The 14,128-nt window shown below is 39.3% G+C and overlaps 2 protein-coding genes across 3 annotated transcripts; both read right to left on the reverse strand.

The window, feature by feature from the left end:
* LOC8066974 lies at positions 628–1,673 on the reverse strand. The gene has a single exon (XM_002442769.2). The coding sequence runs from the start codon at positions 1,314–1,316 to the stop codon at positions 933–935; it is 384 nt and encodes a 127-aa protein (XP_002442814.1). The 5' UTR covers positions 1,317–1,673; the 3' UTR covers positions 628–932.
* Positions 1,234–10,625, reverse strand: LOC8066975. Of its 2 annotated transcripts, none has more exons than XM_021445705.1 (2): positions 9,721–10,625; positions 1,234–1,287 (listed from the first exon to the last, which is right to left on the reverse strand). In XM_021445705.1, exon 1 carries the CDS (start codon positions 10,468–10,470, stop codon positions 9,739–9,741), a length of 732 nt encoding a protein of 243 aa, XP_021301380.1. In that variant the 5' UTR covers positions 10,471–10,625; the 3' UTR covers positions 1,234–1,287; positions 9,721–9,738. The 2 variants fall into 2 exon arrangements, with proteins under 2 accessions (XP_021301380.1, XP_002442815.1); XM_002442770.2 differs by lacking the exon at positions 1,234–1,287 and adding an exon at positions 9,235–9,300.

Raw genomic sequence — 14,128 nt, forward strand, 5'->3', positions numbered from 1 at the left:
TTGATCTCATTCTTTTATTTCACTTTCTATGTCTGAAATGCTTATCTTTTATAAGTTTTAATTACTCAAAATTTATCGATTCTGCAAGAATAGTGCTAATTGATTGATTGATCTCTAGGAATTTTGGTGGATAAACATATGGAATCATCTGCAGTTTCAATAATAAATTCTCTAATTCAGCCTTGCCAATGATTTAACTTCTTCAAGTGGCTTATAGGCTAGCAGAGTGCAAAGTTCTGTTTCAGCTTAGCAGACTAGTAGGTACATAAGAAAGTACCACACGCCTAAGTGGTAAGCTGTGCAAATTTTTGAGTCTTAGCTCATGTTGATTACAACCTTCCTGCCAGTGGCAACAGTGCAGAATAGCATAACATTATGTAGCTTGAACTTATCCGCCATTATACAGTATTTTTCTCTCACAACAAATCAATGTTTCAGTGAAATGAACTTCCATCAAAATAGACCACGGTAAGATAGTTAGGAAGTTGACAGTGACAATTACGAAGGATCAAACGCATAGCAGCACATGTGAAACCCTTGGAGTCCTGTTGATAGATAGAGCTATTTTGCTGATGACCGTGAGAACACAGAGTGGGGCACCATATAGCAACCTTCGTTATTCTCTCATAATAAATCAGCGAACTTCTTTCATAATAAATCATCGAACAGTATTTTCAGCTATGACTTTTCAGACCAACGAGCAAGCTCCTGATTGATTTCCATGATCATCTTTACCTAGCTTCTTTACATAAGCTGAGACCAGCAGCAAGAAATGATGATGAGAATCACTATCTCAAAACTCCTACTACATGTATACATAGCATATGAAAAGATGATGAGAATCACTATCTCAAAACTCCTACTACATGTATAGATATAGCATGTCTTACAAGGTATCTTTGATATCCTGAACGACCTCGGCCGGGCGGCTGCTATACTACATCGCTGCCCTCTGGTATGGTCTCCAGCGCAGGCCGCCACCCTCCGGAGCAGTACTCGACCTGTTCACGATCACTCGCCTCTTTGCGCATGAGAGACACAGACACCACGTCGTCCAGCGACATGCCTTCTTCCTTGTCGAGCATCCTCTTGAGCTCCCGCTTGCTGATCACCAGCTTCACCCTGACGGTGCCCGCCGGCGCCTTCTTCACCGGAAGAACGCTCGCCGCCGGCAGGGGCTCGCCGAGGGAGTCGTCGTCTTGAACCTTCATCAATCTGCTGGGGGATGGCTGCACCCTGAAGACTTGGCTGCTGCCATAATCCACGCTCATGATCTTCATCTCCTTCCTGTAATGAATCACCAGGCAGTTCCCCATGACGACGATGGCTGCTGATAGAATTTTGGCGTGCTCTGAAGTCTAAAAGACTGAAGCTCTGTTGGAGCAAAAGATCAAGTTCACAGCTTTGAGAGGGGGTTGGACTGTTGGAGGCAGTAGTAGTGTGTTGTTGTATTTAAAGGAAACGATTTGTGAACTGAGACGGATTGTTAAGGGCATATTTCTTTAATGCCACTGGCCGACCAATGGAAGTTGCTTCACCTATCTATGAGGCTATATGACCTATGTAAAAGCTTACTCCCTCTACCGTGAAAGTTTCAACTCCCACCTTGAAAGTTGAGTCAAACTCCTAAAATCCATATGAGTCAAACTTTTTTAACTTTGACCAATTTTATAGAAAAGAGCATCAATATCTATAACATAAATGAGTATTTTTATAAAAATATATTCTATGGTAAATCTAATAATATTAATTTGGTACTATAAATCTTAGCATTTTATTTATAAATTTGGTCAAAGTTTTAAGAGTTTAACTTAGAACAACTCTAGAAGTTGCAACTTTCAGAAATAGAGAGAGTATTAGCTAGCATAATGACGAACCCACTCAGTAGATATGAGGGTATATATCAACCTGCCCTTTTGTAACTTGCTGTTCTTGACTTGGTTTATTTGGCATGTTTTGTGTCAGGTCGATATATAGGAAGAAAAAAATGTGGCGCGTGCGCAAATCATTAGCACAGTTGTCTTATTAACACTAACAAAAAAGTTACACATCATAACAGTCACCAGCGTTTTTGTGAGGAAATCGTCACCACTTCGTTTTCTCTAGTAGACTAACGTTCATTTGTAAGATTAGACAACATTGGTCTTTTTGTGGTTCTGATCTTCCCCTATTTCAAAATATATATTTCATCTGCTTCAGTACTACTAGTGTTTTTTTTTCAATAACAAGATTAGTGTTGATCACGGGCATGGTAGTTACACCGACGCATGTCTCTTGACGTAGTTGTAGATATATATGTAATGATGTAAATTTGTAACGAAATCCATGTAAAACTATTTCTTTTCAAACTTGCAAATGACAAAGGCTACACTAAATTTATGTCCTATTTAGGACTTGGAAAGTCTTTCTAGAGGGAAAAGTTGGCAATATCAAGAACATGCTTATGATGGCTAGACAGGAGCAAAGTTAGAAGATAGAAACAACTAGCTTCTCCATCTGCAACTTCGCTGTTGCGTTTATTGTAATTGCTACCGTTTATACAAGCCGTTTTGGGCTAAATCAATTGAATTTCAGGTGGGGAACGACTCCCCCGTTGAACCTCAAAAAAAATATCAAGAACATGCTAATATGCAAGCTGAGTGTGTAGCTCTGCTAGTTAAATTCTATATGGTAAAATCTATCCACTAGGTTTCAAGAACATACTAACACACTCATAGGAGTAGGGTTTAACAGTGATACGCTTGACTTTCTGATTCGGTCTTTTCGGTGCATAAAAGTGGGATCCATATATATACTTGTGTTTATAAGGACATGAGTGGTTCACAATTCTGCTTAGTCATGCTATCTTATTATCCAAGCTTGACGGATGCAACTACAATCGATTGGTTGTTACTTGTTAGTTTGCGTCCAGAATTTAAGGACATGAGTAAACGAACGAAGAAAGAAATGCGCTAGCTGAGTGCTCAAGAGTTAGGCTCACACAGTCCCCAATGTCACTTGTGTCACTGCTCTCACCTTATTTTTATTAGCATTATTGTCATGATGCTTCAGATATTTTTTTCATTTTTTATTTTCACTCTCTTCAATTCGACACTACCAAAATGGTGGAGTTTTTCTAGTGTTTTTAGTTAGTAATAAAACACTACCACTAGTCAAAACACTAGAAAATTCTCACTAGGAGGTATTTACTAGGGAAAGTTTATACTAAATTTTGAGTGCTAAAACACTAGGAAAACCCCACACTACTAGCAGAAATTGAAAAATCTGGTTGTGCGAGCCAACAATTTGGAAAGGTCATTGGAGATGCCCTAAGAGTAAGGCCTTGTTTAGTTTTAGAATTTTTTTGATTTCGTTACTGTAGCACTTTCGTTTTTATTTGACAAACATTGTCAAATCATAGATTATTAACTAGACTTAAAAGATTCGTCTCGCGATTTACAGGTAAACTGTGCAATTAGTTTTTATTTTTATCTATATTTAATGCTCTATGTATATGCCGTAAGATTCGATATGACGGAGAATCTTGAAAAGTTTTTGATTTTCGGTGAGAACTAAACAAGGCCTAAGTATGCATGTGTATATAATATTGTTTGTGTCTATACTGTGATAAGAAAATGATAATACAAGGATTGATGTCACAAAAACATTACGATGCAATGCATATGGGGAGCAACAATTTTGGGGCCGGCAGGCGTAATCCATGTTGTGTGCTTGCTGTTAGCCTTTGGAAAGTGGAGGTAAGAATCATTCGCGTGCGTGCTGTCGATTTTGCAGCTGAGGCCTTGTTGAGTTCTCAAAAAAATTTGCAAAATTTTTCAGATTCTCCGTCACATCGAATCTTTAGACATATGCATGAAGTACTAAATATAGACAAAAATAAAAACTAATTGCACAGTTTAGTCGGAATTGACGAGACAAATCTTTTGAGCCTAGTTAGTCTATGATTAGACAATATTTGTCAAATACAAACGAAAGAGCTACAGTGTCCATTTTGCAAAATATTTTGGAACTAAACAAGGCCTGAAAACGACCGAATGAACGAATCCAACAATGCGCGTGCTGGTATATGTGGAGGGACATGCCGAAAACGACCTTACTCCATTAATCTGGATACGAATATGATAGCCCATCATGAAAACATGAACTGAACCAAATTGTTTGGCTTCTAGGTCGAGTTTCCCTGAAAGCACGGCATCATGAAAACATTGTCGTGTTACACATGTTGTTAAGTGCTAATAAATCGACCCAACACAAGTGCGTGATATATATTCTTTTTTGACCAAATAAATATGGGTGTGGCTGTAACAAGTAGCCAAAAAAAACATCGTGTTACGAGAGAAATATCATGAAATGTACAAGACTATCGTGATCTCTTACCCTGTGCACTATTTAGTGATTAAAATATTGATTCAAAAACTAGACTAGTATCAGAGACATCCTAAGCCCTACAGTAAATAATCCTCGCATTTTTTTTTCTTTAATCTCTTTCCTTCACTCCCTTTTTGTTTTGTACGCTCTCTACTAGTGCGCACTATGGAAAGCACACGTTTTTTGGTGCAGCGCCTGGTTATGATGACGGACAATTAATAAAGTGAGCTGCACTGAACCTGATCAGCCAAATTACCTACTAGACTATCATCGTTCAAGCCTTTTAAACCTACCAGATTCAGCTCCCTTCTAGTAGTATTGCTAACGCTCATGCGCACGCGCACTCCGTCCCTGAAGTCAAACCTTTTTATATTTTTGGATTTGTAGAAAAAATATATAAACTTACTTAAATAAGCATATTATTAATACATAGTTTATAATATACCTAATGATACTAATTTGGTATCATAAACTTAACTTATTTTCTTTAAATTGAGTCAGACTTTAAAAAATTTGACTTCACGCAACTATAGGAATTGATTTATTTCAGTGGCAGAGTAAGAGCTGGTAGCAATGGATATATAATCTACAAGCTTGCTATTCAAATAGTAATTCCTTCGTCATCCATAAAAGGGTGTAATTCTTATTTTCGAGGAATTAAATAATTTGAAGTTTAATAATAGTTGTATAAATATAAACATTTATTATACAAAATAACTATCACTAAATGAATTACGAAATATATTTTTATAGTAAATCTAGTTAGAATCATGAATAAACTTGATTAAGGTTAAGAAGCTAGCTAGTTTGACTTGTACAAATTCTATTGTAATATATGTTTTTATTGACGGAGTGAGTAATAATCCAGGGGTGATTTGATTTGATTTGCTTGATTTCTTCACTTTGCCTTGTTTAGTAGCAAGATTAATTAACCATGCATGTCAGCCTAGATAAACCAAATTGGATCTCTCATGCATGCTAGACAAGCATACAAAGGTATATTCTTGCTCATCAGTGGCTGGGGCGAGTGCAACTCATCACTCTCTTTTTTTACCTAGTCGATCGTCGTCCAACGCTTTTTTTTTTTTTTTACCGTGGAGTGCAGAGGCGGAGAGGACCTGGTTGTTGGTTTTCTCGTGAGGCCTTGTTTAGTTCAATTCAAAAACAGCGTAATGTTTGTCCATTTGCTTGAAATTATTACTAGTACAAAACCGCTCTATGCTGGCGGTGATTTTTTTTACAGGCAGTTTTAATTAAAAAACGCTATTGAAAAGAAATCAGCGGGTTCGACTCAAAATCTGCCAATAAAATTCAATTATTACTGGCGATTTTCCTAACAAAACCGCTTGTAGAAATACATGATTTCTACAAGTAGTTTCTTAAGAAAACCGTCTGTAGAAATATGATTTTCACAGACAGATCCTTAAGAAAACTGCCAATAGAAATAATTTGAAATTGAATTTTTTAAGCTTTTTCAAATGACCTCTTTTGAAAAAACTTCTAAAATTAAAGTTGTAGATCTCGAAAAGTTATGAAACTTTGTAGTTGAATTTTTTTATTTGAGATCATCTTGTCATCGATCGAAAACTACGTTTGAATCTCACAAATTTGAAATTCAAATTTTGTAAATGACCTCGGATGGAGAAACTACCAATACAAAAATTATAGATCTTGAAAAGTTATCAAACTTTGTAGTTAACAACTTTTCCATTTGAATCCGTTTAGTACCTCAAATAATCAATATATGCTCGGTTTAGGATAATATGTGGGGAACTAGACTCTAATATAGACACAAGTGAGTGATGGGTAGAGTGGTAGAGTAGGCTACGCATGAGGGTGAGGTCTCAAGTTTAAATCCCACCGTGCTTGCGAAGCACATGATTTTACGCGAGAGATTAAATCTTTTTTTTCCTATTTTAAAAAGCTGATTTCGTATTTTCTAGAAAAAAAATTTCTACATACGGTTCTCGCATAGACGGTTCGCCAAACCGCCTATAGAAAGGGGTTACGAACCGATACCTCTGTGTACTAGTGTATCCGCATGGCTTATCAATCATTATACAATATTTTTCTCTCACAACAAATCAGTAAATTCACAACAAAAATTTTAGGTTTTTCTTAATGAGGTGAGCTTCTTCTAATATTTTAACATTTAAAATTTTGTATATTTTTTTCCTACTAAATGTCTCATGGTAGTAGTAGTACATGCACGCACGCACGGCGATCGACGTCGTCTTTTTAGCAATAGCATGCTAGATCAGTACTCATCAGTTTTCGCTCTTCGGGATCGGGACGTTCCATTTCCATCACCTACGCAAAACTCGTTCTACTTGGATCCAAATTTCCATTGCGCGTGGCCCTCGATCGCTCCTTTTGCGTTTCGCCAATGAACGCGACATGCATGCTCGCTCTCCGTTCATTCGTTGGTAGTATGTACGTAGCGATCATCCATCATCGTCGTCTCTTCTTCTTCAGTCCCGAAACAACGATCTCTGATCTAGTATGCGCGGCTACAACAATGACGATGTGTGTAAGACACGTACGACATTGCACCACCTATAGATAGATAGTTGCAGCGGCAGAGAGCGTGAGACGGTGAAAAACTAACCTTTAATTTGTAGGCCTCGTTCAGTTATCTAAGATTCATTCCAGCCGAACATTTTGCTTCACAAATCTGTATTACGGAGGAATAGCGTTCTAGGTCTGAAATGGCCCGTTCCGGAACAATCGAACGGAACCTTAAGGTGATCAGACCGTTTATAGAGATGGACAAATAAAAAAACGATTTATTAGGACTCAGTTACAAGTTAAAGTTTTCAAACTCTGAAAATTTAAAACGTATTCTTCATCCTTAAACCATTTCAAATGAAAAAAGGTTGTACGAAGTTACATGATTTGCCATCATGCATCTGAATTCATTTAGAAAATAAGTTATTAATTTTTTGTACTACATACACATATTTTCTAAGCATGGAACAAATTATCAACCATGGCTTCTTCAAAAAACCATTTTTTATTTTTTTTATGGAACTAGATTATAGTATTTCAACAAGTGAAACTACAATCCACCTCCAATCTACTCATTGGATATTGTACAGATCGAAATATTCGAAGCAAACTATATTGTTATAATCCACAATCTAAATTATTATTATAATCCTAATATCATTGTTTATATGAAGACTATAATAATGCCAAGTGATCCAAACGGTGTTCCAAAAAAAACCAAAAAGATCCAAACGGACCTAATCTAAAAGGAGTCGCTTGCTCACCACAAGGACCAAGCCTTTCAGGTGGGCTTCTAGATTAGTGGCTGTTGCATTGGATGCAGATGGTAGAGCAGGATTTCTGCATTTCTCATGCTGCATAGTGTGTTTTCTAAGGCCTTTTTTGGTTCACCCAAAAAACAAAAACTTTTCAAGATTCCCCATCACATCGAATCTTACGGCACATGCATGTAACATTAAATATAGTCAAAAATAAAAAATAATTATACAGTTTACCTATAAATTACGAGATAAATCTTTTAAGCCTAGTTAGTTTATAATTAGACAATATTTATCACGAATAAACGAAAGTGCTATAGTGGTCGAAAACTTTTCGTTTCGACAAATGAACAATGCCAAATAAAACAGTTGTGTAATTCGTGAAAGGGTCCATGGATGCAGCTGCTGGACTGCTGTACTGCCTTGTTCAGTTCGCAAAAACTTGTGAAAAACGGCACTGTAGCACTTTCGTTTTTATTTGACAAACATTGTCTAATTATAGAGTAACTAGGCTCAAAAGATGCATCTCGCGGTTTAAAGATGAACTGTGCAAATAGTTTTTGTTTTCATGTATATTTAATACTCCATGCATATGCCGCAAGATTCGATGTGACGGGGAATCTTGAAAATTTTTGCGAACTAAACAAGGCACTACTAGTAGTAGTTTTCAGCTCATTTTCATGTAGTTGTGTGCACGAGCGAATTGAATCACTTCACTAGCGGAATTATTTAGTACATTTTTAGAATGCATGTCAGTCAAACTTTTTTTAAGTTTGACTAACTTTATAAAAAAGAGTAACAATATCTATGATATAAAATGCACATTATATGAAAATATATTCTATGATTAATCTAATGATACTAATTTGATGTCATAAATCTTAGCATTTTTTCTAGAAATTTAGTTAAAGTTTAAAAAAATTGACTTAGGACAAGTCTAGAAATTGATTCTTTCGCGGAGCGGAGGTAAGGCCTTGTTTAGTTCCCACCAAAAATCAAAAACTTTTCAAGATTTCCCAACACATTTAAATCTTACGGCACATGCATAGAGCATTAAATATAGATGAAAACAAACACTAATTACACAGTTTGTCCGTAAATCACGAGATGAATCTTTTAAGCCTAGTTACTCCATAATTAAACAATATTTGTCAAATAAAAACGAAAGTGCTATAATACCTAAATCCAAAAAGTTTTCACAACTAAACAAAGTCTAATACTGTAATTATATTACTGTAACGTGACAGAAACGGATAGGCTAGGAGTACATGTCAATTGATGAGTGCTTTAGCGAGCCTACCTTTTGTTAGATTTGATTTCTCTTCGCCATCGTAATCAATCAATCAATAGTAAATATAGGCCTTGTTTAGATACACCCAAAAACCAAAAACTTTACAAGATTCCCCATCACATCGAATCTTGCAGCACATGCATGGAACATTAAATATAGATAAAAAAAATAACTAATTGCACAGTTTATCTGTAAATCACGAGACAAATATTTTAAGTCTAATTGCTTCATGATTGGATAATGTTTGTCAAATAAAAACGAAAGTGCTACAGTGTCAAAATCCAAAAAGTTTTTGAATCTAAACAAGGCCATACTGTGGTCTGTAGACGCCTCACGATCTGCAAAATTTCTTTACAAACAGCGTGCACTCCGATCCTGTGAGTGTCAATTAAGCTCGCAGTAAATAAAAATCATAATAAGGCCGTGTTTAGTTTACGAAGAAAAAAAATTCATAATACTGTAGCATTTTTGTTTGTTTGTGGTAATTATTGTCCAATCATGGTCGGAGGCTCAAAAGATTTGTCTCGTAACTATGCAATTAGTTTTTATTTTTGTTTATATTTAATACTCCATACAAGCGGCTAAAGATTTGATTTGACGAAAAATCTTAAAAAAATTTGAAATTTGGGTGGAAGTAAACAAGTCCTAAACCAGGACAGAAGCAACCAAATTTCGTCAAACCCAAACATCAATTCCTACGGATTTGATTTGAAACAGGGGAAGATCATATTTCATATGTACACAGCTCAACTAACAGGTAATAAAGCACACGCGCAACCAAACCGAAAGCCACACCTCAACCACCTGCACGCGCTACAACGGCCCAGATCTCGCCACGTGTCCGTCGTCCTCCATCTGGGCCGCCCACTCCGCCGCCCGCCTCCCCGACGCGAACCGCCGCACGCCTCCCAGCCCCGGCGCCAGCGCCGGCTCCGCAACCGTCACCTCCTCCTCCTCCTCCTCCTCCGCCTCCACCTCCCTCCGCCTCGGCGCCACGTCCGCCAGGGGCGGGAACGGCGGGGACTGGTCGACGCACTCGACGACGCCGCTGTGCCTGGACCGGCTGCGGCGCATGAGGAGGCCGAGCCCGCCGCAGCACCCGGGGGCCCTCGCGCCGCCGCGCGGCGGGCGGTGGCCGAGGCGCGCGCGCTCGCGGTCCGAGAGCACCTTGCCGATGCAGGACACCTTGGGGGACCCGGGCTCGGGCACGGCAGCCTTGGGCGCGCGCCCGCCGCCGCCGGTCTTGGCTTTCTTGGGGAACATGGCCGGCGGGTGCTGGTGCCGCCGCACGGACCCGCCCAGCTTCCTCGACAGCCCGATGATGGGCGCCGCCGTCGGCTTCAGGTTGCCCGAGAACCGCTGCGAGGACCCGCCGGAGACGGCGCCGGGGTGGTTCTTGAAGACGGACTTGGGGTTGGTGTTCTCCTTGAGCGAGTCGTCGCGGTCGTACACGCCGTTGATCTCCGACCACGCGATGTCGTCGCCCAGGCGCAGCTGCATCGACTCCGGCGGGTCGCCGCCGACGTGGTCCCCAGAGGCGGCCATGGCGCGCGGGGAGAGAGAGAGAGAGAGAGAGAGAGAGGCGCGCACGCGATGGATGGAGGAGCTTGGAGTTTTGCAGCTTGGCACCAGTTTCCGTTTTCCGGCGTGTGGCGTGGTTTTTAAGGAGTTTTTGCGTTGTTGACTCGTTGGGATTACCTATCTGCACATTTTTAAAATTTTCTTTTTCTTGGTTTATTTTATTCATTCACTAGTTCGAATATGTTGTCCGTGGACCTGCCGTTTACCGCGTGCACTTGGACTACCGACATTTTTTCCCCCTTCTCTTTTGATGCAAAATTGTGGAAAGTAAATGTGTTTGCAAAGTTTGGAAAAAATTGTGAATATGGCTGAAAAAATGTGGAAAGTGTTACCTTGTTCGCTTGGCTGATAAGCTATTACTAAAAGTACTGTCCGTTGATTTGTTATAAGAGAAAAATATTGCTGAATGACTGATAGATTCGGCAGAGAAGCTCAAGCGAACAAGGCAGTATCATTGATATTGTGGGCTAGGGGATGACAAGCCTGATCGACATGCATCTACCTTTGTGAGCAAGTAGTGAAGTGCTTTTGGAGTTTTGGTTTCGTAATGACAATGGTTGATGAGTCAAAGTGTACACGATTCTAGTTGGACGATTACAGTTGACAATTTTTGTGATGTGATCTTGAAATCACTCTCTAATGAGTAATTGTTGCCTCATTTTACTTCACATGGTTTTTTCAGTGCAATGCATCATTTGACAACTACTCCTAACTTCTTCTAAATTATATGTCTTTGAGGCGTAGTTGAAGGTTTCGATTCTGCTCTCGAAGCCTTCCAACATGGCTGCTATCCGTCAGGCAAGTCTTTGGGGCGAAAGCCTTGCCGAGCATATTGCTCGGTTCATCGATGGTGGCGTACAAGGACGTCGCTTCCCTTCCTCAAGGCATCGATACAAACTCGTCGGTATCTGACTTCGCACCGGCACAACCTTGAGCTCTCCCTGATTGCTCTCCTACCCCTCTTGTCTTTGTTTTGTCTACCCTCCTACCCCTTCGTTTTTGCACGCAAGGCTTGCTAGAAGTTGTTCACCCTTATTGGCTTGCTCTGTCGTCCGCTTGGTCACTTGAGTGCTCCATCTCATCGTATGCTGGGTTGCGAGGACCTTGATCTTCTCTTCGGATCTCCTCATTCTCCGCCTATGCAACTCATGGCTACTGCATGTAATGCCTTATAGCTTCCTGGTTGTCATCTGTCGGATCCACTGCATGTGGTTGGAGTTCTTAAGTGTATGTTTTGGTGGTGGCACATGTTAGGAAGTAGTGCTTGTACTCGCTCGGGTTAGTAGGTTGAGCTGGTATATGAATCATGTTGTTTTTGTGTTTTTTTGGTTAAGTGTTGTAATCCTACTCTCTCTCCCACTTTTCATGTACTTCTCTTACCTTCAAGGGACGCCCTATGCTAGGTGTTATGCACCCTCCATCCATCGACTTATCAAAATCAATGGAAAACTTATATACGTAGGTTTCTCACCCTTCCGATGATGATGTCTTCAAAAAATTATATGCCTTATTTAGGGTTCTTCATGTATATGATATTTAATATGTTGACATCGTTTCATCACGAATATAAATTTTATTTTTTCAAAACAAAATAATTCAAAAGTAGTAAAAAATCATTAGTGGCTTTAAAATTGTACGATGATGTCATCTAGATCCTTAATGCTTTTTTTTATTTAAGTCTTTGCATTTGATCTTTGATGTCACCTAGATCCTCAAACTTGCACGTGAACACCCGGGCATTGCAAATCGTGAGTGGACCCATGAGTTTGAGCAGGGGCTGAACTCACAAAATTTGTGTGGGAGTCTCTTACTGATGCACCTCTATAGCTACACGAAAGAAGCCATATTTTCTTTGTTAACCAAAAAATTGAGTGGTATATTGGCTCCGCCCTTGAGTTTGGTGCGGACCCAAGTGACACCATAGCACAAGCTTAGGGACTCAAGTAATAGCAAGATCAAGATGACACCATCGTGCAGATTTAGAGACCGCTCGTGAATTTTGCATTCATTAAAAAGGTTATGGCGTTTAGTGTTCCTTAAGATTTGCTAAATCTTACACTAAATGACATGCATGTTTTTAAAAGAAAAACTAGAGTAGCGGTAATGGTATCAATACAGTTTTCCACTAGCTTATTAGCTTTCATTGTTGAACAAAGGATATGATTGGCATAACATCTCTCTCTCTCTCTCTCTGAATCGGTAAGAATAACACGTGGTCCAACCTCCAAAAGTTTGCGAGCACACAAGGTAAAATTTTCTCCGCTAAGGAAAATGCTTTAAGCAGAGATTGAAGTATTGAACGATTGATGACAAGAGAGTAGAGACTTGACTACTAGAGACCCTGCTCTGCTAGCAGGAGAAGACAAAACATGTGAAGAGAAAACACACGCTAGCGTTGTACCAATATTGGTCCATGGAATATGTCTAGACGGAGGGTCGAGATCTCTGAAGACGACGAGAGGGACCGTGCACCGTGTTCAGACGGGCAGTGCAGTGCGAGTTGGTGTTAGCGCTGAACAGCCTTGAGATTAACGTCTTGTTAGTTTAGAAAAAACAAGAAGGAGCTAGACGAGGACAACAAACAAATGGTGAAGCTGTGCCCTGAATTCCTGTGGATTCAGACGACATTCTTTTGACCTTGGGCCTTGTTTAGTTCCGAAAAGTGAAAAGTTTTCGGTACTGTAGCACTTTCGTTTGTTTGTGACAAATATTATCTAATCATGGACTAACTAGGATCAAAAGATTCGTCTCGTGATTTACAGCTAAACTGTGTAATTAGTTTTTGTTTTCGTCTATATTTAATATTTCATGCATGTGATACAAGATTCGATGTGACAGAGAATCTTGAAAACTTTTTGGTTTTTAGGGTGAACTAAACAAGGCCTTGAGGTGATGAGGAGTCGCCAGGTACAGTGCTATAGAAAGGAGAGCATCTGCGTCTGCTTTTCGGGCCGGTGTTGTGGCTTCATTTGCGTCTGAATTTGCTCTGGATTTTCGTATGACACTCTACTTAGGCTGTGTTTAGATATCAAAATATTTTGAATTTCGCTACTATAGTATTTTTATTTGTTTGTGGCAAATATTATCCAATTATGGACTAACTAGGATCAAAAGATTTATCTCGCGATTTACAAGTAAACTGTGCAATTAGTTTTTGTTTTCGTCTATATTTAGTGCTTCATGCATGTGCCACAAGATTCGATGTGACGGAGAATCTTGAAAACTTTTTGGTTTTTTGGTAAACTAAACAAGGCCTTATGCCGTGTTTAGTTTCTTGTGCGAAAAATTTCGCGATACTGTACCCCTTTCGTTTGTTGTGGTAATTATTGTCCAATCATGGACTAACTAGGCTTAAAAGATTCGTCTCGTAAATTTCGATAAAACTGTGCAATTAGTTTTTATTTTCGTATATATTTAATACTCTATGCATGTATCTAAAGATTCGATATGACGAAAAATCTTAAAATTTTTTGGGTTTTTGAGTGGAAGTAAATAAGGCCTTATTTGCTTTGCACACAGCACGCATGATGCATAGCATAAGCTAGCTAGGTTATCCTCTAACTTAAGGCTCCTACGCTACTTTACCTACTTCGGCACGGCAGCGAGTACCTTTCGCCCCATT

This window comes from Sorghum bicolor, chromosome 8 (genome assembly GCF_000003195.3).
Source record: "Sorghum bicolor cultivar BTx623 chromosome 8, Sorghum_bicolor_NCBIv3, whole genome shotgun sequence".
Taxonomy (NCBI): domain Eukaryota; kingdom Viridiplantae; phylum Streptophyta; class Magnoliopsida; order Poales; family Poaceae; genus Sorghum; species Sorghum bicolor.

Bases quoted from the DNA above. Each gene is read 5' to 3' on its own strand.
- LOC8066974 (XM_002442769.2), bottom strand. From the start codon at position 1,316: ATGGGGAACTGCCTGGTGATTCATTACAGGAAGGAGATGAAGATCATG.
- LOC8066975 (XM_021445705.1), bottom strand. From the start codon at position 10,470: ATGGCCGCCTCTGGGGACCACGTCGGCGGCGACCCGCCGGAGTCGATG.